Raw genomic sequence first — 27,365 nt, forward strand, 5'->3', positions numbered from 1 at the left:
AGGGTCAGGGTTCGAGTTCCTCTGAGCGTGGCTCAGGTTTTGAAGCACGAGCCGCACTTGATTTCTAAGGCGGTGGAGGCCTTTTATGAACGGGACGTGGATTCCATGAAGGCGGCGTCTCGGATGGAGAATTTTTTGGGCAATAAGGAGATGGTAGATGTCTCTGTGAGGATGTCAAGGGCCATGTATGCTCAGCTCGTGCAGCAAGCCTTTCAGGCACCGCGTTGCTATCCGATGCCGCCTCTGTCGTCTCCAAATTACAAGGAGGCGGAACTGGGTATGAAGATAAGCTGTGGATTTGAGATGATGTATCAGCAGAGATCGCATTATCAGTAAGAGATGGAGAATGCAGAACTCGGACTGAGTGGCTCAGGGGTTGCTGAAGTCCAAAGCTCGGCACTGAAAGCAGCGAGGAGTAGAGATATTGGATGGGAGGCATTCAGGAGAAGCTTAGAGAACAGGGGTTATTTCAGGGGTCTTCTTGAAGGTTCGAAGGAGCATAAGAAGCTCATGGATGAAGCATTGGACTATTACAGAAATACCACACTCTTCTCCAGAGTCAGGTAAGCTTATTTTTTTTTTCACAGATGATCCATCTGATGCACTACCTCCTCAATTTAAGTACACATTATCAGCAGTGAGAAACGTCATAAAACCAAATAATTTCTTTTATTTATTCTATATCTGGCAACCTATTTTTTTTACATGGATGGTAAACCTGGAAAGGATATCTACCCACCCTCATACATTTGAGCGAAGAACTGGTACCTTGCCAGCACCATACCATAATCTGCCAGTAGGTTAAAGAAATTCCTTTATTTATTCGTAAACGGGAATCTATTATCTTTACCTGGATGGTAAACCTTGTAAGAAGCTCTACCCACCCTCACACATTTGAGCGAAGAACTGGTAACTTGCCAGGACCATACCATAATCCGCATACCTCAATAATATTCAATATAGTCAAGAGCCACACCTGGCAAATCTCATTCAAGGGAGGAGCATGCCTGTTAGGATTAGAAACCGTGTCATTGTAACAAAAACTTCTCAAGTTTCCACTAGACCACAGCCTGATGTACAAAGCAACAGAAGTTCTTGTAATTGAATTCAAAATTGTATGCAGGCTTCTCTAATATTGTAAGCAATGGGGCTGTTAAATTCAATTTGTGTCTACAGAAGGGAGGCCAAACACACATACATGTGTGCCCAGATAGTGCACACATGTATATATTAAACACGCCTCCAAGTTCTATCGATAAAAAAATATATCAGTACAATGAACATATTACGCAAAAAGGGTGGATAGCAGAAAGGCTTTTCCCATAGAAACATATAAAGGGCAGGTAACGTTGGGCCTAAGTACTAAAATTGGCTACCTATGAGCTAGTGAATCCTGTGATTTACAAAACATAGCTGTACAGAGTCCAGACACAATCAAATTGCACCCCTTAATGAAGACACATGCTTTCATGCAAGAGTGCAGCATGAGCCTGGTAGTGAAACAGAAATCAAACTATTCCTTTGCAACTTTTCAGGCATCATGCGAAGGAGTGACATATGTCTGGTCAGGAAGCACAACTAACCTATTAACTATTACCTATAAAATGCTGAAAGGGTGTGAGGGGAAACACCACACCCCCACAGGATATGCAGATCTGAGACTACTCAAGTCCATCAGACCCCAGCCAGCAAGAGCACCCTTGATGGGCCACAGCAAGTCAGCAATGGCATGGGAGTGGCAGAAAAGGTTTATTTTCCTATGCCTTGCAAACAGCATCACATGCACCAGTAGGCAAATTGAAACTGAGAAAGGCTTCCGCAGTAAAGCAACTGTGCTGTGGCTGGAAATAAAGGGCATCATGGCTTTTTCCCAAAGCAAACTGATATCAGCTCTGCCATATGAGGATAGGACAGATAAGGTCAAATTAAAATGATTATAAAATGCAAACCAATAGTGTATCTGCCATATCAGGAGTCAGGACAAAGCAAACAAGATGAAATCTTGAACAGTCTCTAGGTTGCTTGGCCTTTGCAGGAGATTATTTAGCTTTGGAACCTTCTTCTTTAATGACGTCCACATGGTTATGTTATAAAATGTTGTATTTAACCATAACCTCCCCAGGTCTTGAGTTAAGTCTGTCAAAGTGCGTGGCTGTGGTATGATGCGAATGAAATCTGCCTTTTTTTGACGTATGACAAATCATGGCCGTGTTCAGTTTGCAAAATAGCAAGGTGTGATCAAAGCTGTTCACTTACTCTCTTATGTCAGTAGTCATGATTAGAGATTCCAATCAAATAGTTGATAGCGGAGTACACTAAGCAAGCGAGCTGCGTTCTATCAAATCGGAAGGTCGCGGCGTGGACTTTTGTCTGAGGGAGGGGAATGCATTAATCCAGGGAGCTGCGTGCCATCAAATACAAAGGTTATGGCTTGGAATTTTGCATGCATGTAGATATATTAAGTATTTGCAGTTATTTTAAGGCCTTCTTCTTTTCTGCACTTACCTTTGTGCTGGATCTACGATCATAATTTTACCTTAACAATATTACAAGTGCAGAATCAGGTTTGATTTATCATTGGCAATAGGGGTGTTTAAAGGGTAGTTGCCTATTTACGGGCATAATGTTAATTAGCCGTGTGATGAAGGTGTTTGGTTTTTTTTTGGGAGGAGGCGGGGGTGTTCTCCTCTGTTTTGCAAAATTGATCTTTTACAAATTTTGCCAAGCCTTTTGATTTTTAGCAATTTTTGTAGTTCAGGTCTGAATCATAGCTAAACTCAATGGATCAGAAGGGCATGCTTTAATGAAATAAGATTTGTTTGATCGGTGTCAGAGATACTTGGGATAATCTGACTGGTCATAAAGATGGAAGTCGCTGGAGAATCTGAACACATGCCTGCAGATTCAGAGGCCAATTATGGAGGTGCAGTGGAAGTGGAATCAATTCAAAATGAGGAGGGTATGATCGATAAAGGGAAACCAGATAATTATAGGACAATGATGCAGTCTTATGAAATTCCGTTTCACAAGCCAAAGGTAAGCATGCATGCATTGTTATTTTGTGCCCATATCGTAACCTTAAGTCATGGGAGGTTATTGGGATTGATGAAAATGGGGTGCTGTTAGATCCATCAAGTTCAATTGAAAAAAAGAGAGTTAATATATATATTTTTAAATAAATAATTTCTTAAAAATAAAAGCAATAAAGAGTACCTCGCATTTTTCCTCGAAAGAAAGCAATGTAAACAGTATCTCACCATCTCTATAGGTGATGGATGCAATCTCATCATTAGGCACATATTATATATTTACAGAGCAATATATATATATATATATATATATATATATATGAAGTTGAAGTTACTTCAAATCCAAATCCAGTAGCATATAATCCAGCATTTACAGTGGGATCTGAAATTCTGAAACTACTTTGAATTCAACAATGTATATTCTAATATTTGAAGATACTTTGAATTCAACGATGTATATTCTAACATTGCAGGTACTTAAAGGTAATTTGAATTTCAGTGTGTATTGTAACATATATAACGTTAATTGCCCTGTTGTTGGGTACTTATTGATTGCTTCATCACTACGTATGCTTATTTTAATTTGTTAAATATCTTTTTTTGTTATATGAGGCGGGCGTCGAGGCTTCAGAACTTCTCGGGATTCGATCAGAGATCAACTACAGGGTTGACACATTCGAGGTGCTCGTGATTCGTGAGCAGAATCATGAGAAGAGTATTTTTGGTTTCAACGGTGATGTTGTAATATACTCTATACATATCTCTAACTTTGATATATCTGTGAGCTTATAATATGTTACAATGTTATTTTTTTTATCCTTTTCATCTAAACATGTATTTACATTAAGAATGTTTTGGATTTATTAACATAGCGAATCATAAGTTTCCATAAATTAAAAATGAAAATTTGTGTGGACAACTTTCTTTCTTCCTGGTAGAGTTCCGGGACTCGAACCTGTGGGCTTCTGTTCCCCATCTTCACGGCAGGCTCAAGTACGGAGACAACGTAGAGGACGAATGGTTCGTGGTCTTTATTCTACGCGAAATCACGAAATGCATACCTAGTGTTTCGGCCAGGGTTTGGGATGGCTCCGGCCAGAAAACAGCTGGAACAGGGTTTTTATCCGGCAGGGAGAAATTCACATTCTGCCTTTGTCCGCTTCTGCGGGAGAGGTTTACCATTTACTGGTGAAACCCTCAGTATGGGACTCCTTGCGGGCTCTCAAGGGTGGTTTTGTGCAAACCAGAGCTAGCGACGTTGTTCAGAACGCTATAAACAGTCATATTAAAGGTTATCCCGATAAAGCTAGGGTTAACATGCATAGGGTCAGGGTTCGAGTTCCTCTGAGCCCAGCTCAGGTTTTGAAGCATGAGCCGCACTTGATTTCTAAGGTGGTGGAGGCCTTTTATGACCAAGACGTGGATTCCATGAAGGCGGCGTCTCGGATGGAGAAGTTTTTGGGCAATAAGGAGATGGTAGATGTCTCTGTGAGGATGTCAAGGGCCATGTATGCTCAGCTCGTGCAGCGAGCCTTTCAGGCACTGTGTTGCTATCCGATGTTGCCTCTGTCGTCTCCAAATTACAAGGAGGCAGAACTGGGTATGAAGATAAGCTGTGGATTTGAGATGATGTATCAGCAGAGATCGCATTATCAGTCCGAGATGGAGAATGCAGAACTCGGACTGAGTGGCTCAGGGGTTGCTGGAGTCCAAAGCTCGGCACTGAAAGCAGTGAGGAGTAGAGATATTGGATGGGAGGCATTCGGGGAACAGGGGTTATTTCAGGGGTCTTCTTGAAGGTTCGAAGGAGCATAAGAAGCTCATGAATGAAGCATTGGACTATTACAGAAATACCACACTCTTCTCCAGAGTCAGGTAACCTTAATTTTTTTTTCACAGATGATCCATCTGATGCACTACCTCCTCAATTTAAGTACACATTATCAGCAGTGAGAAACGTCATAAAACCAAATAATTTCTTTAATTTATTCGATATCTGGCAACCTATTTTATTTTACATGAATGGTAAACCTGGAAAGGATATCTACCTACCCTTGTACATTTGAGCGAAGAACTGGTACCTTGCCAGCACCATACCATAATCTGCCAGGACCATACCATGGATGGTAAACCTTGTAAGAAGCCCTACCCACCCTAACACATTTGAGCGAAGAACTGATAACTTGCCAGGACCATACTATAATCCGCATACCTCAATAATATTCAATATAGTCAAGAGCCACACCTGGCAAATCTCATTCAAGGGAGGAGCATGCCTGTTAGTATTAGAAACTGTGTCATTGTCGAAATTTGGTACGGATTAATTCTTCAGCCTATAGTTGGTAATGAAACACAAAAACAATATAATTGCCATGGCTAGCATCAAAATTGAGACTAAAAATATAGGCAAATAATAATGTCAATCTCTCTTCTTTGAAGAACATAATTAGGCCGATAGGCCTTCCTTTGAAAGAGACTTTCGTCGTCCTTTTGTCTCTACGGTTGACACGTGTCGTCCACATTCAGCGGGCAAACAATTTTCGTATTAGGCCTCTTTTTAATATTTTTCAGCGGGCATTCAGCGTCTCCTTCAATTACTTGTCATGGTCTCAACCGAGAATCTTTGCAGCTGGCGCGAGTTCTATTGCCCGGGTCTCGCAAAACCTCAACGGAAAACTGTTATGCCAACGCCTTTCTCCATAATGATGGCGGTCTCGAATCTTCACCCACTACATGAAGCCGACATAAATATCCGCAAATTTGTTACAAATTCCTGTAATCCCTGAACAAAACGTTACAAATTACTGAGAAGGAAGTTTAAAGTTAGCAGCGATTCTCCATGTGCCTTCAATGGCGTCCACTGTGACAGAGAAGGGCACGTTGTGAGATTAGAATTTGACAATTTTCTGGTCGCAGGGCCGTTTCCATCAAAAGTCTGCAGCCTGAGATATCTCACAGTCCTCTCATTTGCCAACAATGAAATCAAGGGGGAAGTCCCAAAGGATCTCGCCGACTGTACTAATCTGACGCGCTTGGATTTGTCTCAGAATTATCTAGTAGGCTCTCTTCCCAGCTTTGTATCAGAGATGCCCAACCTGGAACTCTTGGATTTTTCAGGCAATAATTTTACTGAGCCCATTCCCCCTGCCTTCGGCCAGTTGAGGAAGTTGCAGATACTTAATCTCTTTTCCAATTTGTTGGGTGGGACTATTCCTGGATTTCTAGGCAATCTGACAAACTTGCTGGAGCTGAATCTGGCCCTTAATCCGTTTGAAAGTGGTCCTATTCCTGTGGAGATTGGGAAATTGACTAAGCTGCAGAATCTGTGGCTGATGGAGTGTAATTTACAGGGGAGGATTCCTGTTTCTATTGGGGATTTGAGGGAACTTCAGCTTCTGGATGTATCTAAGAATAATCTAACAGGGCCTTGGCCTCGTAATTTCAACAGGATTCGAAAGTTGGTTAGTTTGCAACTTTACCAGAATAAACTTGAGGTTGAGATTCCTAAGAATATTCGTACGATGGCATTGGTATTTTTAGATGCTTCGGATAATATGCTCTCAGGAATACTTCCAAAGGGTTTAGGCAATTTAACTAGGCTAAAATCTTTGAATTTGTTTGACAATAGATTGTCCGGTGAGATTATTGCAGGGATTGTTGAGCCGACCTTGTTGAAAACTCTGAAATTGTTTCGCAATTCGTTCACTGGGCAAATTCCTCAGAAGCTTGGAAGCAAGACCCAGTTTGAGGTTTTGGATTTATATGAAAACCAGTTAAGTGGGCCATTGCCAACCCAGCTCTGTAATGGGGGAAAGCTTCAAATTCTAGTAGTGATCAACAATAGGCTAAATGGTAGCATATCAGAGGTATATGGGAATTGTACAAGTCTTCTTCGGTTTAGACTGGCAAACAATAAGTTCAGTGGAGAAATTCCAAAGGGTCTAGGGGGATTGCCAAGAGTTTCGGTGCTACATCTCAGTTCTAACAGCTTTGAAGGAAGCATTTCTAAAGATATTGGCAATGCTAGAAATGTATATAACCTACAAATTGACTGTAATAGATTTTCATAATTTCAACAGGCTTCGAAAGTTGGTTAGTTTGCAGCTTTACCAGAATAAACTTGAGGGTGAGATTCTTAAGAATATTGGTACGATGGCATTGGAATTTTTAGATGCTTCGGATAATATGCTCTCAGGAATACTTCCAAAGGGTTTAGGCAATTTAACTAGGCTAAAATATCTGAATTTGTTTGAAAATGGATTGTCCGGCGAGATTCCTCCAGGGATTGCTGAGTTGACCTTGTTGAAAACTCTGAAATTGTTTTGCAATTTTCTCACTGGGCAAATTCCTCAGAAGCTTGGAAGCAAGAACCAGTTTAAGGTTTTGGATTTATCTGAAAACCAGTTAAGTGGGCCATTGCCAACCCAGCTCTGTAATGGGGGAAAGCTTCAAATTCTAATGTGATCAACAATAGGCTAAATGGTAGCATATCAGAGGTATATGGGAATTGTACAAGTCTTCTTCGGTTTAGACTGGCAAACAATAAGTTCAGTGGAGAAATTCCAAAGGGTCTATGGGGATTGCCAGAGTTTCGGTGCTACATCTCCTCTTATTTATCCCATTCCAAAACAAAAAATATCAGTTTTTTACCTCAATCATTTCTATTCCAAAATATTTCAGAAATCAAAATAAACCCCGCTAATAAAAATGCAAACAAATTAGCCTACCTAGAAGTATGTTTTCTTTTGCATTGCATTTATGCTAAAAGGAAATGAAATGCAAAAAAACAGGGTGATATTGCATATGAAAATAAATGGATAAAAAACAGGGTGATATTGTATATGAGAATAAAAGGATTTGGACTTTTCTGTATATGGTGTTTCAGTTTCAATGCCAAAAATCTGCTAGAGCGGTTAAGAGGAAAGCGATTAATGTTTGTTGGAGACTCAATAAGTCAAAACCAATGGGAATCCATGGTCTGCATGCTTCAAGCAGTGATTCCTAGCAATAAGAAAACTGTTAGTCAACAAGCTTCAATATTCAAGGCCCTGGTAAGCTGATAAATGTAGTTTCCATGGATAGTTGTGCATTTGATTATATGGTGAGTAATGAAGTCTTACAATCTTCTTTCTCTGAAAAGGATTATGATGCTTCTGTGGAGTTTTTCTGGGCTCCACTTCTGGTTGATCTGCACAATAACAGTCAGAACCAGAGAATTCTCAATCTGGACACTCTTGCGGATAATGCTGTTTACTAGAAAGGAGTTGATGTATTGGTTTTTGAGTCATCCCATTGGTGGCAAGATCAAAGGTGGGAAGTATCAAAACTTTGAACTTTCTGATTAAAATTTTCAACAAGGGGCAGCCAAATTTGGTGTTGTAAATGATATTAAAAATGTAATAGTTTGGAATGTGGTTGGACAGATGGGACCTAATCATGGCTAACAATCAGCTTTACACAAACATGGATCCACTTGTGGCTTACAAGAGGGCATTGACAACGTGGGCAAACTGGATACCTGCAAATCTCGATCCCAAAAAATCACTTGTCTTCTTTAGCACCTCGTCCCCTACACATTACAGGTAAATCTTTATACAAACACACATTGTATATATTATAGGGCATTTTTGATGTGGATTGCAGTTTTCATGAATATTTTGGAATTGGAAGTGTAAGCTTTAAAAAAATTTAACTGTTCTTATGATAGATCAAATTCCAAGATATTCATGAAATCTATTCAAGTAGCTATGGCTCTTATTTTAGGTATACGAAATGGTTTCCTCATAAAATTGATGTAAATGTGCAGCCCAATTTATTGGAATCAGAAGAATGGGCAGAAATGCTATGGTCAGACTGAACCAGTGCAATTTGAAGGATACTCGCCTCCAGTGATTCCTAAGGTGCCCATAGTGAAGGAAGTTATAGGGACTATGATTTTTCCTGTTACTCTGCTGGATATCACAGGACTATCCCAATTTTGCAAAGATGGTCACCCTTCAATTTACAGTAGTACCGTTACTAGTGATGAGAAGCAGCATCCTGAGTAGTTTACAGATTGTAGCCATTGGTGTTTACCAGGCGTCCTTGATACATGGAATGAGCTTCTGTATGTCACTTTGCTTTCCAAGGGTGTAGGGAATTGATAATTCTTATTGATCCCTGAAGCTGGGCCAAATCTGGGACCTGGTTGGCGATAAGGAGGAAATCCTCTGCCTTCACTCGCTGGAGCAGTAAACATATCTGGCATTGCAAACCCATCCACAGGGCCCATTCCAATCCTGTCAAAGCCATAAGTATCACCAGAAACCATACCTGGATGAAAGCCCAAAGCCTTTGATCCTGCCATTCCCCGGCTACCCCTTGACATTGTCCCACGCCACATGATTCCTCTTCCCTTGCCTCTTCCTTGGCTTGCACTCCAAGTCCGGCTTGAGCTTTCTTGGTCATCGCAGACATTGATTTGAACTTATTTCAGTAAAACGTGAAAGAAAAAATCACAAAATTATGCTTATTCCTGTATTGGGTTATGATGGAAACAAAAATTTACTTCTTGGGTTGCTCTAGATTGAAGATTTCTGGAATGAGTTGTTATTCACTTGTATTCGTTACCGTATGGGTGTATGATGACTATCAACATTTTGATTTGGCTGTTTTGCAAATTTGCAGTTTCTTCTACTACTTGAGACTATGGACGACTCTGTTCCTCTGGGCTAGGTTTATATATAGAATCAGGCACACTGGTGCTATGAATTTGAATAAAGTACTCTGGTATTTTTCTAGGCTTGAAGTTTTAACATTTCATTGTGGTGATTTGGCTTGGTCTTCTGTGGATTTCTTTATTGGGTTTCAATGTTTTTGCATAGCACACTGACTTGTTAAAATGGACTTGTTGAATTGGGATTAATTTGTATACATCGACCAGCCCACATACACCAACGACCTCGAATGCCTTCACTGAGCCTTTAATTCTTTAAATGGAACACTAAGGCATTCTAGCAACTCCGACCACTGTTTTTGGCTACTACTTGTCTGGTATGGTAGGTGTTGGTCAGACTGAACCAGTGCAATTTGAAGGATACTTGCCTCCAGTGATTCCTCAGGTGCCCATAGTGAAGGAAGTTATAGGGACTATGATTTTTCCTGTTACTCTGTTGGATATCACAGGACTATCCCAATTTTGCAAAGATGGTCACCCTTCAATTTACAGTAGTACCGTTACTAGTGATGAGAAGCAGCATCCTGAGCAGTTTGCAGATTGTAGCCATTGGTGTTTACCAGGCGTCCTTGATACATGGAACGAGCTTCTGTATGTCACTTTGCTTTCCAAGGATGTAGGGAATTGATAATTCTTATTGATCCCTGAAGCTGGGCCAAATCTGGGACCTGGTTGGCCATACGGAGGAAATCCTCTTCCTTGACTCGCTGGAGCAGTAAACATATCTGGCATTGCAAACCCATCCACAGGGCCCATTCCAATCCTGTCAAAGCCATAAGTATCACCAGAAACCATACCTGGATGAAAGCCCAAAGCCTTTGATCCTGCCATTCCCCAGCTACCCCTTGACATTGTCCCACGCCACATGATTCCTCTTCCCTTGCCTCTTCCTTGGCTTGCACTCCAAGTCTGGCTTGAGCTTTCTTGGTCATCACAAACATTGATTTGAACTTATTTCAGTAAAACGTGAAAGAAAAAAATCACAAAATTATGCTTATTCTTGTATTGGGTTATGATGGAAACAAAAAGTTACTTGTTGGGTTGCTCTAGATTGAAGTTTTCTGGAATGAGTTGTTATTCACTTGTATTCGTTACCGTATGGGTGTATGATGACTATCAACGTTTTGATTTGGCTGTTTTGCAAATTTGCAGTTTCTTCTACTACTTGAGACTATGGACGACTCTGTTCCTCTGGGCTAGGTTTATATATAGAATCAGGCATACTGGTGCTATGAATTTGAATAAAGTACTCTGGTATTTTTCTAGGCTTGAAGTTTTAACATTTCGTTGTGGTGATTTAGCTTGGTCTTCTGTGGATTTCTTTATTGGGTTTCAGTGTTTTTACATAGCACACCGACTTGTTAAAATGGACTTGTTGAATTGGGATTAATTTGTATACATACATCGACCAGCCCACATACACCAATGACCTTGAATGCCTTCACTGAGCCTTTAATTCTTTAAATGGAACACTAATGCATTCTAGCAACTCCGACTACTGTTTTTGGCTACTACTTGTCTGGTATGGCAGGTGTTGAGGTTTCCCTTGTTATAAACTAGAAAAGAAATTAGATATCCCAAATGATTGAGGCCAGATTAAACTCAGGTATGTCCTACCACTTATTCTGAAGCTAAATATTATCCATGAATATAGTAACTACCCAGAGCTCAGGAGCTAGGAAATTTCTGTGGATAACTAGAAGGTGTACTTGTGAATGCAACTGCAGAATTTTGTGAAAGGTTCACTTGTCTGTAGATTGTAGAAATTTGATGGACAACATATCAATTTTAGTTGAAGAGAGTTTCATTGTATGGGGCAGGTTGTACCAGATTTAATTGTATTGTATATGTTTAACAATGAAAAATTAAAAATCATGAGGGTATCGTTTTTACCACATACCTCTCAATTTATTAGTGCAGGGGAGTGCCATTAAATTTCTGTTATGAACTCGTTGCAGTGGGAGATATTCTTATAAGAAAAATTGCAGCCTTGTCGGACAGTTCTTGCTTTATTGTTTCATTGCTTATACATGGATATTCAGCTCATACAAAAGGTTGTATCGATCTGGTTGGTATTGAGAGTACTTGGTCTCAGGTTGTATCGATCTGGTTGGTTTTCAGAGTACTGGGTCTCAGGCCTTTTGCAGTTTGGTTTGCCTTCCATAATTTTTATGATGTAGAACTTTCATTCTGTATCAAGTAGAACTATCACTCTGCAAGTACAGTTTTACTATTAGCTTTGTAAATATTTTTCCTTAGCAATAGCTTATGGCTTGGACAAGAAGGGTCCAGAGGAAAATATTGTTGTTTTTGATCTTGGCGGTGGCACGTTTGATGTCAGTGTTCTGACTATTGACAACAGAGCTTTTGAGGTTTTGGCTACAAACGGTGATACCCATCTTGGAGGTACTCTGTCTGAACTCTGTCTGGCAGTTTTACATTATAAATTTGAATACGTGCACGGTGGTTATGATTGACTTTTTTGGTTGGCTTTCGAGCTTTGAACTTACCAGGATGTACACTAATATGCACGTGAGGATGGTTATGATTGACTTTTTTGGTTGGCTTTCGAGCTTTGAACTTACCAGGATGTACACTAATATGCAGGTGAGGACTTTGACCAAAGGATAATGGAATATTTCATCAAATTGATCAAGGAAAAACACGGGCAGGATATTAGTAAGGATAGCAGAAATGAAATAAGACATTCAATGTGTTGTCATATAGATATAAACAAAACATCTAAAGAAAAGTAATTGCACAATGATCCAGTCCAAGAAAACAAGGTTTTCCACAAACCAATTAACTCTTCTAGAAAAATTCAAAAATTCCAATTAAATAATCCTGTCGGCCTCTCTTTGTACTTTTGGGACAATTGCTAGTCTTAACCTATACTGGAAAGCCAGATCACCACATAGGTCTGGATTGCCAAGAAAGCTATTTTTATAGGCCAAACCCTGGAAATATGTTGGATAGAGCCTGACAAGTGGTTGCCAGATACATTGAATGTGCATATTTGCCCCAATTCAGGAGGAATTCGCCCCACAAGTAGATTGTTTGACATGTCTAGAGTGTGTAAATTTGACACGGAGCCTAACCATGCTGGAATTTCCCCCTTTGACCGGTTGTTGGCCAGATTGAGTGTAGTTAGCTGTCCCAACGAGATATTCCCTTTTGGAATTTCCCCAGACAGCAAATTGTGGTCAAGCTCGATGCTATTCACTGAAGGCAAGCGGATAAGCTCCTCAGGAAGAGGCCCCTGCAGTTTGTTATTGCTTGCGCTAAAGTTAACGAGATTGCTCAGCTGCCCGATATGTGGCGGAATGATTCCACTGAACCGATTGTTGGCCATCTCTAACCTTTGCAGCTCCTTTGCTCCACCAATCTCTACAGGAATGTGGTCTTCAAACTTATTTGTATAAATCATCAACTGTACAAGTGTTTGAGAGCTCCATAACGCCAAAGGAACCTCGCCACTTAGCTGATTTTGATAGAGTTGGGCGAATAGCAGACTGCTACTGCAAGCGTCTAAGGACTCCAAGCTCCCAGTGAAATTGTTTTAGAATATAGCCAAACCATAAAGATTTCTTCCCTTGCACAGGTTTCTAGGCAGAGGGCCACTGAGATTATTTTCTGAAACATCAAGAAGCCAAATAGGAGAATGTGTGCCCAAATCCTGTGGCAACAACCCGGTAAGCTTTTTCCTTGAAAGATTCAAGCTTGTCAAGTTAGCGAGCATTCCTAGCTGTGCAGGGACAAACCCCGTGAGTCTGTTTTCCCGCAAAGCTAGGTTACCCAAATAACTCAGATTTCCAATTGTTTCAGGAATCCTTCCATTCAGCTGATTACTTGAAAAGTCCAGAACACGTATGCTGCTTAGCTGGCCAATATTGTGCGGTATTTGTCCCGACAGCTGGTTTTTCCAAATATGCAGTTCTCTCATCTTGGTCAACCTCATCAAACTGGGAGGGATATTACCCCACAAATGATTCTCAGAAAGATCCAAGCTCTCCAGCTCCGTTAAATTACCCAACGAAGAAGGGATTTTTCCTTCCAGACTGCAGTTTTGCAGCCATAGCTGCAGCAGGTGCGTCAAATTGCCAAGAAAAGCAGGAATTGATCCAAACAAGGGATTACTATTGAGAGACAGTTTCTCCAATTTGGGTAACATGCCGAAGCCTTGAGGAATATCTCCAGAGAAACTGTTACCGTCCAAGGACAGACGGCGCAACTCACCCAATTCATAGATGTGATGCGGCAACTTTCCGCCGAACAGGTTGGATGACAAATCCAACGTATTCAAATGCTTGCAAGCCAACAATCCATCGGGAAATGGACCTTCGAAATGGTTCGAGTGCAGTACCAAATCGGTAAGATTTTGAAGGGCGCATATAGCAGAAGTCAAGCGTCCTGCAATGGAAGTGTGAGAGAGATTAACTTTAATAATGACACCGGATGGAATGTCGCAGGACACCCCAATCCATCTGCAGTGATCGGTATCTGCGTCAGCCCAGTTCAAAACATTATGTTTGTCAGTCCAATCCCTCTCTTTTATGCGAAGGAGTATTTTACCATCGTCAGAGATGGCATTGCATTGAAGTACAAGTAGGCAGAGAGTGAAGAAGAGGAGGAGAGCTCTCAGCAATTTGGATTGGAAGGAGGGGAAAAAGCTTGAGATAGCCATGACTGGTTTGCTACTTCGGTGAGGTTTGGCTTCTTTTTACCCGAGAACAGTTGGAATATATATATATATAATTTTACATTCTATATATATATATTTTGTCGTATTATAAAAAAATTTACATTTTCAGATACTCAGTGGATGTTTGGGCATGCGATGATACCGAATTAATCGCCATGAAAACAATAAATCTATCTTGACTGGTCTTGACTTTTCTATGGAGTTGTACAGTTATTGAATTACAGTGACTTGTCATGGGCAAACAAATTATTTCCACAAAGACCATTGTGAAAAATTTCTCTCTTTGTGGAAAAATTGTTTACTAGTCTTGACTTGGTTTTATAAATTTTTTAATGTTTTCCTCGTTCAATGTTTTTATAGGAAATAAATGAATAACCTTATCTACATAAACAAATTATTATAATAAAATAATTTCAAAACATTTGAGTGCTTTGCTAACTCACTCTTTTATAAGAGATAAGAATAATTTATTCCCTTTATGGATAGATTATTATAATAAAACAAGGTCATATAGCTAGTTTTTTCTGTGTTAGTGTTTTCTCTGTTGCTTAATTTAATAATTGAATTTTCAATGATAATAGAATAAAAAATCATTGTAACTAATTACAAGTGTAGATTTTAATCATTTGACATTAAACATGTTTTGTTTAATATAATTTACATGTGCATTGAAATCATGTCAATCTATTCTGATATAATTTTGCAAATACATATTGTTAGTAATATGCAACATACATATTAATAGTAATTTGCAACAGACAGGAATACATAATATCTGCAAAAAAAACAACAACAATATATTTTGGATGTGTGTTTATATTATGACAATGTTATTTTTTTAAGAAGTTTGATGATAAAGTTGGTAGTAATATTGAAAAATGGAAAAAAAGAATCATTATGAAAATTAGATGATAAAAAAATGTTAATAAAAGACAGCAGAAAAATTTTGTAACCCAAAAATAAAAAATTTCATGCATTGAGACAAGAAATAACCCTAAAAAATTACTTAAACATAGAACACCATTTCGTAGGAAACCCCATTTTGGGGAAAACCATGGTAAAGGGTTTAGTAGATTTTGATTACCACAATGAAAATCTTTATACATTTCATTCACTTCATTCTTTCTCACCTATACATTTCCTTTTTTTACTCACACCCCTATATATGCAAATATTTCATTATAATACCATGGGTAATAACAACTTTGACTTGATTTGATCTCATTCCTAACAATCTCCCACTTGAGACCAAATAGAAGCTTGAGTGAATGTTTTTGACACTGTTTTCTCTTCTCAAAATGGAGGTTTCTGTGAATCATGATTAAAGCATAACTCTTCAAAATAAATCACATCAAAATTTTATGATCGACGTGTTTTGAACCCATACAAGTTTATCCTCAAAATTTGTTTTCTCCTCAAAATGGAGGTTTCTGTGAATCATGATTAAAGCATAACTCTTCCGAATAAATCACATCAAAATTTTATGATTGACGTGTTTCAAACCCATACATGTTTATCCCCAAAATTTTATGATCGATGTGTTTTGAACCCAGATAAGTTTATCTAGATTTTTTATAGTGTGTATTTTCTCCAATTGTAGTAACACATCATTTAACACTTCACAGATCCAATTATATCGAACATCAATGCGCTTTGTCTTAGAATGGTATGCTAGGTTTTTCGTTAAATCAATAACACTCTCACTATCACAATGCAACAAATATTTATTTTGTTTTATTCCCAACTCTCCTAAAAATATTTGCATCCACAACATCTATTTGCAAGCTTCTGTGGCAATGATGTATTCTGCATCGGTTGTGGAGAGGGCCACTAATTTCTGCAATTTTGGCATCCAGGATATTTTTTCTCCTATAAAAGTACATAAACAACCATTGGTGTACTTTCTAGTATCTACATCTCCAGCCATGTTTGCATCTGTATATCTTTTAAGAACAACATTATTTTACCAAAAGATAAACAATAATTACTAGTACCCTTGAAATACATCAAAATCCACTTTACTTGCTTGCTAGTGTTCTTTGTTTGGAATTACAAGGACCCCGCTCACTACTCCCATTGAATGTGCAATATCTGGATGAGTACATACCATGGTATACATCAAGCTACCAATGGATGAAGCATAAGGGAATTTGCTCATTTCCTCCTCCTCCTTGTCATCATAAGGGCACAAATCAACAATAAGTTTGAAGTGTGATGCTAAGGGTGTACAAACCGGTTTGGCATCCTTCATATTGAACATGTATAACACCTTTTCAATATATTTTTCTCATGACAAGCACAACTTTCCGTTCTTTCTATCACGTATAATCCTCGTGTCCAATATCTGTTGTGTTAGACCTAGATATTTCATTGCTCAAGTCCTTCTTCAACTTATTAGTCATGTTCTTATCATGCCCTATCTAGTTCTTATCATGTTCTAATTGATTACAAGAGTTACATAAGTTTTGCAAAATTAACAAGCAAGGGGTTTTAATTGGATTTGCAACAAGATTTTTAATTTATGAAACTTGGTAAAGCACATTCACACAAAATTACCTATAGGAAATTTAATTTATTTCTAGTAAAACACATTGACATAAATCCCTTATTTGTCTTTTTGTTGGCATGAAACCACAAACTTGGCTCATGCAACAATAGCACGAGCTAAAGCTATGGTTTCGTTATATGAAACATAATTGCCAAATGCTAGACAACATAGGCTTAATGTAAAAATATTTACAATTTTTGGCATGCCATTTATATCATTATATATATATATATATATATATATATATAAAACGCATTTAAAAAAAAACCTTCTTGCTATTGTCATAAAGTTTAATGTAGATACAAATTCTATTTTTATTTTAATAGCCACGTACCATAAATTAACTACTTTTTGCATCTGAGACTGCATTTTGAAAGAGTTTATAATCTCTTTCAATATAGTTTTGATTTGACTGGAGGTCTAGCATTCAATACTAGACTCTGGTAGATGATTACATAGTACAAAGGACAATGCATTCTTTCTTCAAGAGACCAATTTTTCTATTTCATTGAAACTATTCATACTACATTTCAAAGGTGTGCACTCACAATCTAAAATACATCTTTGATTTTTTTTGGCTCTTCAACAAAGTCATAATTCAATGGAAAGTGGTTGCAGCCGTTGGACTTTGTAATTATAGAAGCTAGGTGCCATGTAATCATGATACTTTTCAACTTGTTAATAATTTTGATGCATATGGTGGAAAGGGCTAGTATGTTTAGTGGGCTCATAATGCTAGGCTAGATGATGCTTGTGATTCTTGCATTAGGGTTTTTCTATATCGGGGGAGGGAGGGTTGGAGAGGAAACTATAGTAGTATAGTGTAGCGATGGGGACAGTGATCAAAGAAGAGAGGAAGGGAGTGGGGATGATGTTAAGATCCCACAAGAACCACAGGAAGGGACCTTTGGTGAAAGGGTGATCAAAGCAGAGATGAATAGAGCGAGGTCGGTGTTCAAATCCCACACGCACCACAGGAAGGGACCTGCACACTTTGGCAACCTTGACCACGAAGAGTGTAATGGCTACATCAAGGCATTGTCTCTAATGATATCCATTACCAAAGGTGGGGTGCCCCTCTTTTGAGGGTGACTTTCAGGAACCCCTTCCACTACAGTAACCAAAAGGAGATTTTCATCATAGCTAAGGGTATGTATACAGGTCAGTTCATTTATTGTGGTAAGGAGGCCAATCTTTGATATTCGATTTAGAAACATGGCTCACAGACCTGCTTCCTATTATGTAGCTATTCCCATTGCCATCCTAAGACTTAATATTCAATGATGCTATTTATCTGAGACACGACTAGGATACCTGTTTTTTGTTATGTTTTTGTTTGCATTCATGTTTTGAGATTTGGTACATGGATAGGAGATATGTTTGTTAATCTGTCATAGTTGTGATTCCCATATGGAGATTTAAAATTACATGAGAACATTCATTCAAATTGATAGCATAATGTAACAAATTATAACACCGTTGACTAAATAGAATTCAATGCTTAAAAAGAGAGAGTAGAGTATAACAATAGTTTGCATTGGAGGTTTTTCAAAAAACTTCGAATAAACATAATTCAATGCTTTTAAAACTATTTAGTAGGCAAAAATTGAAACTGACACATAGGAGGACAGAAAAAAAAAAAAAAAAAAAAAATTGCAGACAGTGTTTCAAAACATTTTTGTCACTATGAGCAAAAAAGGGAATTCCTCTGCTTGACATGAATGTTTTACAGTATGAATATTTTTTTTGGCTGAACATAGTGATGTTCATTATTCCTTTAGCATTGACATTTAAGGTCTATAATAACCTAATGTATTGTTTTAGCACTTTTATCATCCCTACATGAGGAAAAAAATGGTACAAAGTTCTTATTAATGTTTGCATAAATAGAAAAGTGAGCATTTTGTATATGAATAAAAACTAAAGGCGAGAGAAAGGGATCATACCTGAGGAGAGGAGAAAGTTGCTAATTGGAACATTGGATTATTCTATTTTGTTTGTTGTTGTTGTCACTATCTAGAATCTCATTGTTTCCATTGAGAGTGAAAAGACCATGTATCTGTAAATTCTAGAGCATATAAATTGTTGCTTTTTTTCTTTTTTTCTTTTTTCTTTTCTTTTCTTTTCTTCTTTTTTATTTTTTATTTTTTTTTGCAGGTATTCTTGGTAAGACATATTAGCTAATTCAGGTAGTAATTGCTTTAGAACTAGCCTATTTCTAAAAAAACATTGTAGATTGTTGTTATCGGGAGTTCTTATACTGTAATTGATAAAATGTAGAAAGAGAAAAGGGGCTTTTTGTTTGCACTTAAAACAAAATATTGGAAGATCTTCTATCACTATAGATGTTGACATTGGGAAACTGCATACTGCACAAACATGTTCAAATAATGTTGAGTATGCATTTGCAATGACAAGTATTCCTTGCAGCTTTTAGAGAAGAAGACTAGTTAACAAATTTGTAATGAAAAATAAGTAATTGTCATATGAAACATAAGTAGGTTACTGAGTATGTAGTTATCTGAATCTGTTTGTCAATTATTTTTTTGAGGTCTTGTTGTATCTCGATATTCAAATGCGTAATGAATGTGGCATGCGTTGTACACATTTTCTTTCCTTCATATATTTTCTTTTTGTTACATTTTTGAAGAGCATAGTCGAAATATATCCACTTTGCAACCACTGTTCCATTTCATTCTAGATAGGTGCAAAGTTTTCGTTTTCAAATAACTGTAGCTGTAGTATAAAGCACCCAAAAAACAATGTAATTTTTCAAATTGCATATACACAATAAGATGAAATGTGTAAGACTAGTAGATGAGTGGTGCAAGGATGAGCATGTTACGGATGCATTTTCCTCTTTAGAGCTTTTGTCTTTAATTTGCAATGTATATTGCATTTCAACTTTTTGCACTGTTGTTACAAGTGTTGCAACTGTTGCAATTGGGAATGTTTCTATGATTTTTTGCAATTGTTTTTTTTGTTGAATTGGGAACAAATTTGTATTTTGCATAAACCATGTTAATATTTTATACAGTACTTGTGTTGTCTAACAACAGAATGCGATAAAAATCGCCATAGTCATAGTTTTGTTTTGGTGCAATTTGTAAAATTGTGAATGCAATTTCTTTTCCTGACAAGATATTTTAACTGTGTTTTTCAATTAGGTCACTTGGAACAACCATTGTGACTATCATCAATCCTTCTTGATCAGTCAAATCGGAATGCATTATTTGTAGACTTTTTATTGCTTTGTCCAGAAATGTGGTGTATACTACCATGGCATCACCATGAAATATTTTCTAATATTTGCGGATGTCCAGTTCTTCAATTAATATCAGAATCATTTGAAATGCATTTGGGCTTTGCATAAATCATGCAAATTAGAGTCAATTACAACGAGACAATGTTGATATGTATATGGCAGATGTGACAAATGCACATATGGCAGATGTGACAGATGCACATAAGTAATGTACATAGATTGACTTGTCTTCCTGCTTCTCTATGTATTTATTTTCCTTGTTCTGATGTGGTGTATTTTTTTTTCCGAAGAAAAAAAGCCAACTTTTTATTAAGCAAAATAAAAAGTTACATACTGTGAGCCCCTTGCAGTCCAGATGCAAGATTTTTCTGCTGAAGAAAAACACATAATTCACAGTCCTTTTTGACTGTTTGTAGAAGGTTCAGATATCCGACATTCCTCTATTATGGTCATATATATTACTGTTTGATCTTCCTCCTGAAAACGAGTCTTTGAACGCTAGACATATATACATTTTTGCAGTTTTGAGGTCTCCTTCAGAGAAAGAAAACAACCTCTTACAAAACTATTAACAGTTCTTCAGACGTGCTGATATGTTCAGTAAGAAAAGGAAAAGGAAAATATACTTGAGTTCTGGCATATAATACTGAAAACAAAATAAAATGTGAAACAGAGAAATGGGAACTGAAATGACGGACATATCCATGGCCAAAAAGCAAAAAGAGAGATGATGTCGCTATCACTGAGACTGTTCGAAAGGAGGGTCTGTCGAAACGATGGTCTGCCCCTGCCTGTATTCAGTTATTGTCCAGCTTCCCAAAGCTTGTTGAACACCAGCCTTAGAAAACCTGTCGGCATCCTCGTTCCTGTCCCTGTATACATGGCATATGGTGAAGAAGTTAAAAGATGATTTTAAGCGCTGTATTTCCTCAAAAATAATCTTCAATATTTGATTTTGCCATGCAGCATTTCCGTTGACCCATTTGATGACGTTCAAAGAATCACCAAAAATTTGGATTGAGAAAATATTTCGATGAAGAAGCCAACATAGAAGAAGGCGTAATGCAGATATCTCAGCAAAGTTATTTGAGCCTGATCCAAGGCCTACAGAGGCTTTAAGGGAGTGATCTTGATTAAGGTGAATACACAGTCCTGCCCCTGCCTTGTTGTTCTGGGAGGCCCCGTCAAAAAAGGCCCAAGGAATACCCTCCTGGATATTAACAGGCTTTGAGAAATTTTGAGGAGGTTTGGGATCGGGAACAGGAATGGCAGAGTAGATAGCTGCACAGTTTATCGCTGTGACTGCGACGGGGATGTCTTTATCTTGAAACAGGCTCTTATTTCTCGCAATCCACACCCCCCAGAAGTAAATAAGAGGAAGAATTCTCATATTCCCTTCCGGGAAGGTTTTCCACCACCTACTCCAAACTGCTTCCAAAGGTTCATCGCCCAACTGTGCCTTGATGTTGAGCAGACTAGATATCTCCCCCCAAATCTTTTTTGATTCAGCACATGAGATAAAAAGGTGATTAATAGATTCCTCTTCTGATTTGCACAAAGGGCATCTCCCTGGTCCAACTAGATATCTGGCTCGCAAAGTATCCCAGGTTGGAACTTTCCTCTTTAGCATGCACCAGAGGAAAATCTTAGCTTTTGCAGGTCCTTTAAGCTTCCATATAAGTTTCGACCACCAATCTGGATTGCCCCAACCTTTCTTTTGCATAAGGAAGTTGTATCCTTCCTTAGGGGTATATTCTCCTTTATCCCCCTGCGCCCATATCAACAGATCTGATTCATTTTTGAGCCTGACATTAGAACGGTGGAGTTCTTGGATGTAAGAACACCATTCATTCTTCCACCTAATATTTATTCCCAGGTCTTCTGCACTCTTCCAAGCCTGGCCCCATATTGAGGATTGACCAATTTTCTCCACCTGGTTTAATGTATAAATGCCCTTGTGATCAAGATGCCTGAGTAAGCCTGGGGATAAGGCATAAGCTTCATTACAGCCTACCCAGGGATCCCTTCCGATCCTGCAATGTCTTCCGTCACCTATCTTCCAAGCCAACCCTTGTTCAATCACAGAGAAGGCTTCCACCGTTGCTTTCCATACAACTGAAACATTCTTTTTCCTCTTTTCCTGGCTTCTGATCCAGTCCTCCAGAGGGACAGGGTCTATGTATTTTCTTCTGACCACTCTGGTCCAAAGATTCTCCGTTGAAATAAGTCTCCAACCTGATTTGGCTGCCAGAGAAAGGCTAAACTCAGGGAGCCTTTTTATTCCCCATCCTCCCCATTCTTTGGGTCTTGCCAGCTTGTCCCAAGCTACCCAGGGGAGAACAGAACTTTCTTTGGCCCCTGCCCATAAGAATTTGCTACAGATCCTCCTGATTTTTTCCATCACACCTTTCGGAACCCAAGTTAAGGCTGCCCAGTAGACAGGGATGGCTAGAAGAACTGATTTAATTAGGGTTAATCTGCCTGCTCTGGACAGCCATTTGTGACTCCAATGAGAAATTCTGGCTTCAATCTTAGCAATGAGCCAGTTCCAGTCCTCTATCTTGTATGCTGATGGTTTTAACCAAAAGCCCAGATATTTAAAAGGGGATTCCAGCCGTTGATGATGGAAGGGGAAAAGATTTAACACCAAGGATCTTTCCCTTCTCTCAATATTTGCCATAGAGACCTGGGATTTCCTGTGATTAATCTGCATGCCAGTAGCTTTTAGAAACAGATCAATAATGCTTTTGATCTCCTTAATTTCATTGATAGAACCATTAGTGAAAAGCAAAACATCATCGACAAAAAGGAGGTGGGTAATGAAAAGATTAATTGCTACCTCAATACCTTTTACCTTCTCCTCTCTTCTGGCTTTATGAATCAACCTGCTTAAGCCCTCTGCCACTAGAAGAAAAAGAAGAGGAGATAAGGGGCATCCTTGCCTTAATCCTCTTTGGCTTTTGAAAAAAGGGGAGGCAGCTCCATTAATAAGGATCGCAAAGCTGACGTTGGAGATACAGCCCATTATCCAACTGATGAAAGAATAGTTGAAGCCCAAGTGAGTTAGCAGCATCCGAAGATAAATCCAGTTTATTCGGTCATAGGCTTTAGATAGATCAATTTTGAAAACCACCCCTTTCTTTTTCTGCTGCCTGACACTGTGAATGACTTCCTGGGCTACTCCTATGGCCTCATGGATTTGTCTCCCATCCAAAAACCCGAATTGTTCCATTGAGATATTCCTTGACAGAATGGGAAAAATTCTTATAGCTATCACCTTTGCAATAATTTTGTATATGCAGTTGCATAAGGATATCGGCCTGAAGTCTTCAAAGGTCTCCGGATCATCCTTTTTAGGAATGAGAGCTATGAAAGTTGAATTGAAAGGCCTGTAAACTTCTCCTTTCTGTCTTGATTCTTCAACTACATCAGTTATTTCAGACCCTATTAGATCAAAGAAAAAGAGGAAGAGTTCAATAGTCCATCCGTCCGGTCCAGGGCTTTTTTCTTTAGCCATGAGTTTCATAGCTGCTTCAACTTCATCCTTGGTAACAGGGGCTGATAAATCCTCTGCTTCATCCTCTTCGACAAATCTTGGAAAGCATTGAGCAGTTCTAATAACCTCAGCTATTGTGGCTTCTCCCGATTCTGAGAAAAGACTCTGGAAGTGTCTCTGTCCAAGACCGGAGAGGCCTGAGAAAGTATTTACCTCCCTGCCTTCTTCATCTTTTAGGCTCCAGATGGTGTTAACAGATTTTCTCCCTTTTGCAAAGTTATGAAAAAAGCTGGTATTCTCGTCACCTGCTTTCAACCATATAGCCCTGCTCTTGAGCCTCCATTCTTCCTCCTTATCCAAAAGAATTTTGTTCTGAAGCTTCTCCAATTGAAGGATTTTATCCTTGGAGGCCTGCGAGATATAACCGTCCTCCTCAGTGCTTTCCAGAATTTTCAACTCCTCCCTGATTCTGATTAATTCTTCATTCTGTTTGGACTTCCTATCCTTTGCCCAGGAAATAGTTGCCTTCTTCAGTCTCTTGAGATTCTCCATGAATAAGAAACTTTTGTCCTCCCTTGCATCCCTGCCCGGATGAATCCATGTTTCCACAAAAAGATTTTTAAAGGAGGGATCTTGAAGCCAGGAAGAGTTAAATTTGAAGGGGGAAGGAGGCTTAGGGGGAGGGCAGGAGATATCAAGGAAAATAGGGAAATGATCAGAGTTGCCAATTTCCTCCACCCATTGCTTGAAAATAGGAGCCTTTGAGATTAAACCTTCAGAGAGGAGGAACTGGTCCAATCTTTTTGCAATTCGATCCTCCCCAGTCCTTCTATTCCTCCAAGTAGGTTTCAATTTAGAAGGGGAAGGGTCTATGAGATTGTTATCCAAGAGAAGACTGAGGAAGAAATCCGACAGGGGGTCTTCCCTTGCTGAAGGACCCCATGCTTCTGCGCGCCCTATTGAAAAATTTAAATCACCTCCCACTATCAATAGGGGCGATTTCATCAAAGATTTGTTCAGCAAATCGTTCTAGAAAGGCTCCCTACCTTGGCAGGGGCCATAAATATTAACAATCAAAAAGGGAAGGGGAAAATCTGGGGAAATGATCTCCATACCCATTACTTGTTTCGACCCCCATAGGTTCAAGACCTTGATTCTTCCTTCTTTGTAGCCTATTGCCAACCCCCCAGAATGGCCTGATGAGTCGATTGTTGTAAATTTCCATCCTGGGAGGAGGGAGTTTAACATATTTTCCACTTCCAACCCTTTTCCCAGAGTTTCTTGAAGGAAGATAATGTCAGATTTAGAGGAAAGGATCCAATCTCTAAGGACCAGTTTTTTAGGTTTGCTGGCCAAACCTCTGCAATTCCATGAAGACAGGATCATTTGATTACTGAGCCGGGGTTCTGCACCGCTCTAAGTACCCCAGGAATTGAGTATTGTTTCCCATCAGCTACATCCAACTTCGCTTTTAGCTTTGCCTTTGATAGGTCCGAAATTCTACCTCTCTTGTTTTTTGGTAAGCTTTGGGAGACCATAACCCCTAAACCACCTACAGAAACGGACGGCCCGGACTTCCCAACCATTGATCTGAGATTATAGGGGCATGGAGTCTGAGGGACCGGATGACCAAGAGGAGGCCACTTATCATCACTATTTAAATCTAGGGAAGGCATGGCAGCCGAAAGGGTGTCGATGTCAGGGGAGCCCGCAATATGATCAGAGATTTGGTTTAAAACATTATTAGGAGAAGAATGAAGCGAAGGAGAATTTTGATGGTTATCAGATATAAGCCCTGGAACAATAAAAGAGGAAGGAGGAGGATCTGTACACTTACCCTTCTCAGGTACTGAGGCATCGGGCTGATCATCACTTGAAACTTTTGCAATCTCCTCCTTAGAATCCTCCAGTTGTGCTTCTGGGTCCTTGACCGCTTCATGGGGTTGGGAATCCACCGGTACTTCTGCGTTCTGCCCCCCCTCCGTCTCCATGTCTTCAGCGTTCTGCTCTGTCATGCCTTTTTCCTCTTGAGGCACGGGTCCTTGCCTGAAAACTGGTTGGCTTGGATAAGGGGTCCTCCGGAATCGCCTTCTTCTTCTGGCCTGCGTGCAATCCTTGGCAAGGTGACCATATTCATGGCATTGGTGGCATCGGAAAGGCAGATGCTCATAATCCAATATCTGTTCGAAAACGTAATCTTTGTATTGGAGATTGATTTTTTGCGCAAGACCGTTGCTGGGATTAAGACTCACCAAAATGCGTGCCATCGCTCTATCTTTGGTCTGCAAGAAAGACATATCTGCCTCCAAGTAAGTTCCCAATCTGTTACCGATGGATTTGAAAACTGCTTCGGTCCAAAGGAACGACGGAAGACCCGGGGCCCTTACCCAAACCGGGAAAACATCGGTTTTTTCTTTGAAAGCATCAAACAAGGGACTCCACTTTTTCAACAGGACTGGAATATTGTCGATAATCCAATTCCTGCCGAGCACCCACTCCGCTGCCTCCTTGTCCTCGAACTTGAGCATAAACCAGCCCTTAGCTAGTGCTAAGGCTTCAAACCCCAGGGGTCTGTCACGGACAAAACGTTGTTCTCCCCATGTCTGCAAGAAGCCTGACGAAAACTTCTTACCTCTTGCCCTGCCTACCAGCGTGCACTCTGCCATTACTAGGGTTTCATCGATAGAGACCTCCATGCCGAGGATCAGGTTGCCCTCCAACTCCTGGGATCCAATCGGCCTTTGGGTTTTCCTTTTTCCCCCTTTTTTCCCAGAACCCTCAGCTGAAACCCTAGCTTCCTCAAAAGGACCAGTCCATTCTGGTTCCTCCAAGGGCGGAACCGATAGATTTTCTACCTCCGGAAAAGACTGATGAGGCCCAGTGTTATCAGGTATCAGGATATCTGCTTTGCATCTCCCATCCGACGGTACATTGAAGCCTTCCAGCTCTCCCTCGAGGCTGCCAAACTGGCCGTTGTGCCCTCCTGCATCGTTTTCATTTGAAAAAGAAGGGTTTCTCGGCAGAGAGACCCTAGATAGCGAAGAAACCCTTTCAGAACCCCTGTTTCTGCCTAACCCAGAAGCAAACCCTAAATTTACCACATCCTCAATGCCTCCTGAAAGAGGAAATCTTCCCGACCCTGCTTTGCCCTTAGAACTGGGAGAATGACCCGCTGTGAACACTCTACCCACTGCTTCTCCGCTAGCTGGCTGCTTTTGGATTACTTGTCTGTGAGCCTGGGTGGCAAAACTGTCATGGACCTTACCGGTTTGCTGTGACAACACCTTATTTCCTTGCGAAACCGGGATTAACTTGGAGTATTCAAACCCCCCGAAATACCGCTCCACATTTTGTACTGTCGGTTCCTTCCCCCAAACAGACAGAATGTCTTCCAATTCCGGGTCCAAGTCGACCAATTCGTTGGGGTTTACCATAGTTACGGGAGCCGTTCCGAGATAACCGCCTGAGACAATGCTAGATGACAGCAAACCTTGACCTTACTCTGGTAAAACGGGAAAAGCGAAATTTACCTTTGCGGTTGCTGATGGAGGGATAACACCCGTCTTACTGCGAAAAACTTTCGAACAACCTCCAGCTGCCAGTCTAATCC

The 27,365-nt window shown here is 39.6% G+C and overlaps 2 protein-coding genes and 2 pseudogenes across 3 annotated transcripts; 3 read left to right on the forward strand and 1 right to left on the reverse strand.

The window, feature by feature from the left end:
* The first annotated feature begins 331 nt into the window (after nucleotides 1-331).
* On the forward strand, nucleotides 332-3,936 carry LOC149143514 (protein ecdysoneless homolog). Its single transcript, XM_089451069.1, has 2 exons — nucleotides 332-563; nucleotides 2,834-3,936. Exons 1-2 carry the CDS (start codon nucleotides 340-342, stop codon nucleotides 2,886-2,888), a joined length of 279 nt encoding a protein of 92 aa, XP_089307195.1. The 5' UTR covers nucleotides 332-339; the 3' UTR covers nucleotides 2,889-3,936.
* On the forward strand, nucleotides 2,893-13,654 carry LOC149143515 (protein ecdysoneless homolog; annotated as a pseudogene). Its single transcript, XR_016265115.1, has 7 exons — nucleotides 2,893-3,036; nucleotides 3,642-3,770; nucleotides 3,928-4,904; nucleotides 7,915-8,080; nucleotides 8,170-8,339; nucleotides 8,453-8,611; nucleotides 8,836-13,654. The product of XR_016265115.1 is annotated as a protein ecdysoneless homolog (transcript).
* LOC149143516 (protein trichome birefringence-like 36 pseudogene) lies at nucleotides 8,466-9,076 on the forward strand (annotated as a pseudogene).
* A 7,344-nt stretch (nucleotides 13,655-20,998) lies between the features above and the next one.
* LOC149143517 (uncharacterized) lies at nucleotides 20,999-24,307 on the reverse strand. Its single transcript, XM_089451854.1, has 2 exons — nucleotides 23,537-24,307; nucleotides 20,999-22,966 (listed from the first exon to the last, which is right to left on the reverse strand). The coding sequence occupies exons 1-2, from the start codon at nucleotides 24,305-24,307 to the stop codon at nucleotides 20,999-21,001; spliced, it is 2,739 nt and encodes a 912-aa protein (XP_089307980.1).
* Between the last annotated feature and the right edge of the window lie 3,058 nt (nucleotides 24,308-27,365).

This window comes from Pinus tabuliformis, chromosome X, assembly GCF_031772625.1.
Source record: "Pinus tabuliformis cultivar Carrire ecotype Pingquan chromosome X, CPIR1, whole genome shotgun sequence".
In the NCBI taxonomy this organism is placed as follows: Eukaryota; Viridiplantae; Streptophyta; class Pinopsida; order Pinales; family Pinaceae; genus Pinus; species Pinus tabuliformis.

Bases quoted from the DNA above. Each gene is read 5' to 3' on its own strand.
- LOC149143517 (XM_089451854.1), bottom strand. From the start codon at position 24,307: ATGGAGAATCTCAAGAGACTGAAGAAGGCAACTATTTCCTGGGCAAAG. The intron at 22,967-23,536 runs GTGATAGCTATA...ACTGGCATGCAG, and splicing joins TATACAAAATTATTGCAAAG to ATTAATCACAGGAAATCCCA.
- LOC149143514 (XM_089451069.1), top strand. From the start codon at position 340: ATGGAGAATGCAGAACTCGGACTGAGTGGCTCAGGGGTTGCTGAAGTC. The intron at 564-2,833 runs GTAAGCTTATTT...GATCGGTGTCAG, and splicing joins ACACTCTTCTCCAGAGTCAG to AGATACTTGGGATAATCTGA.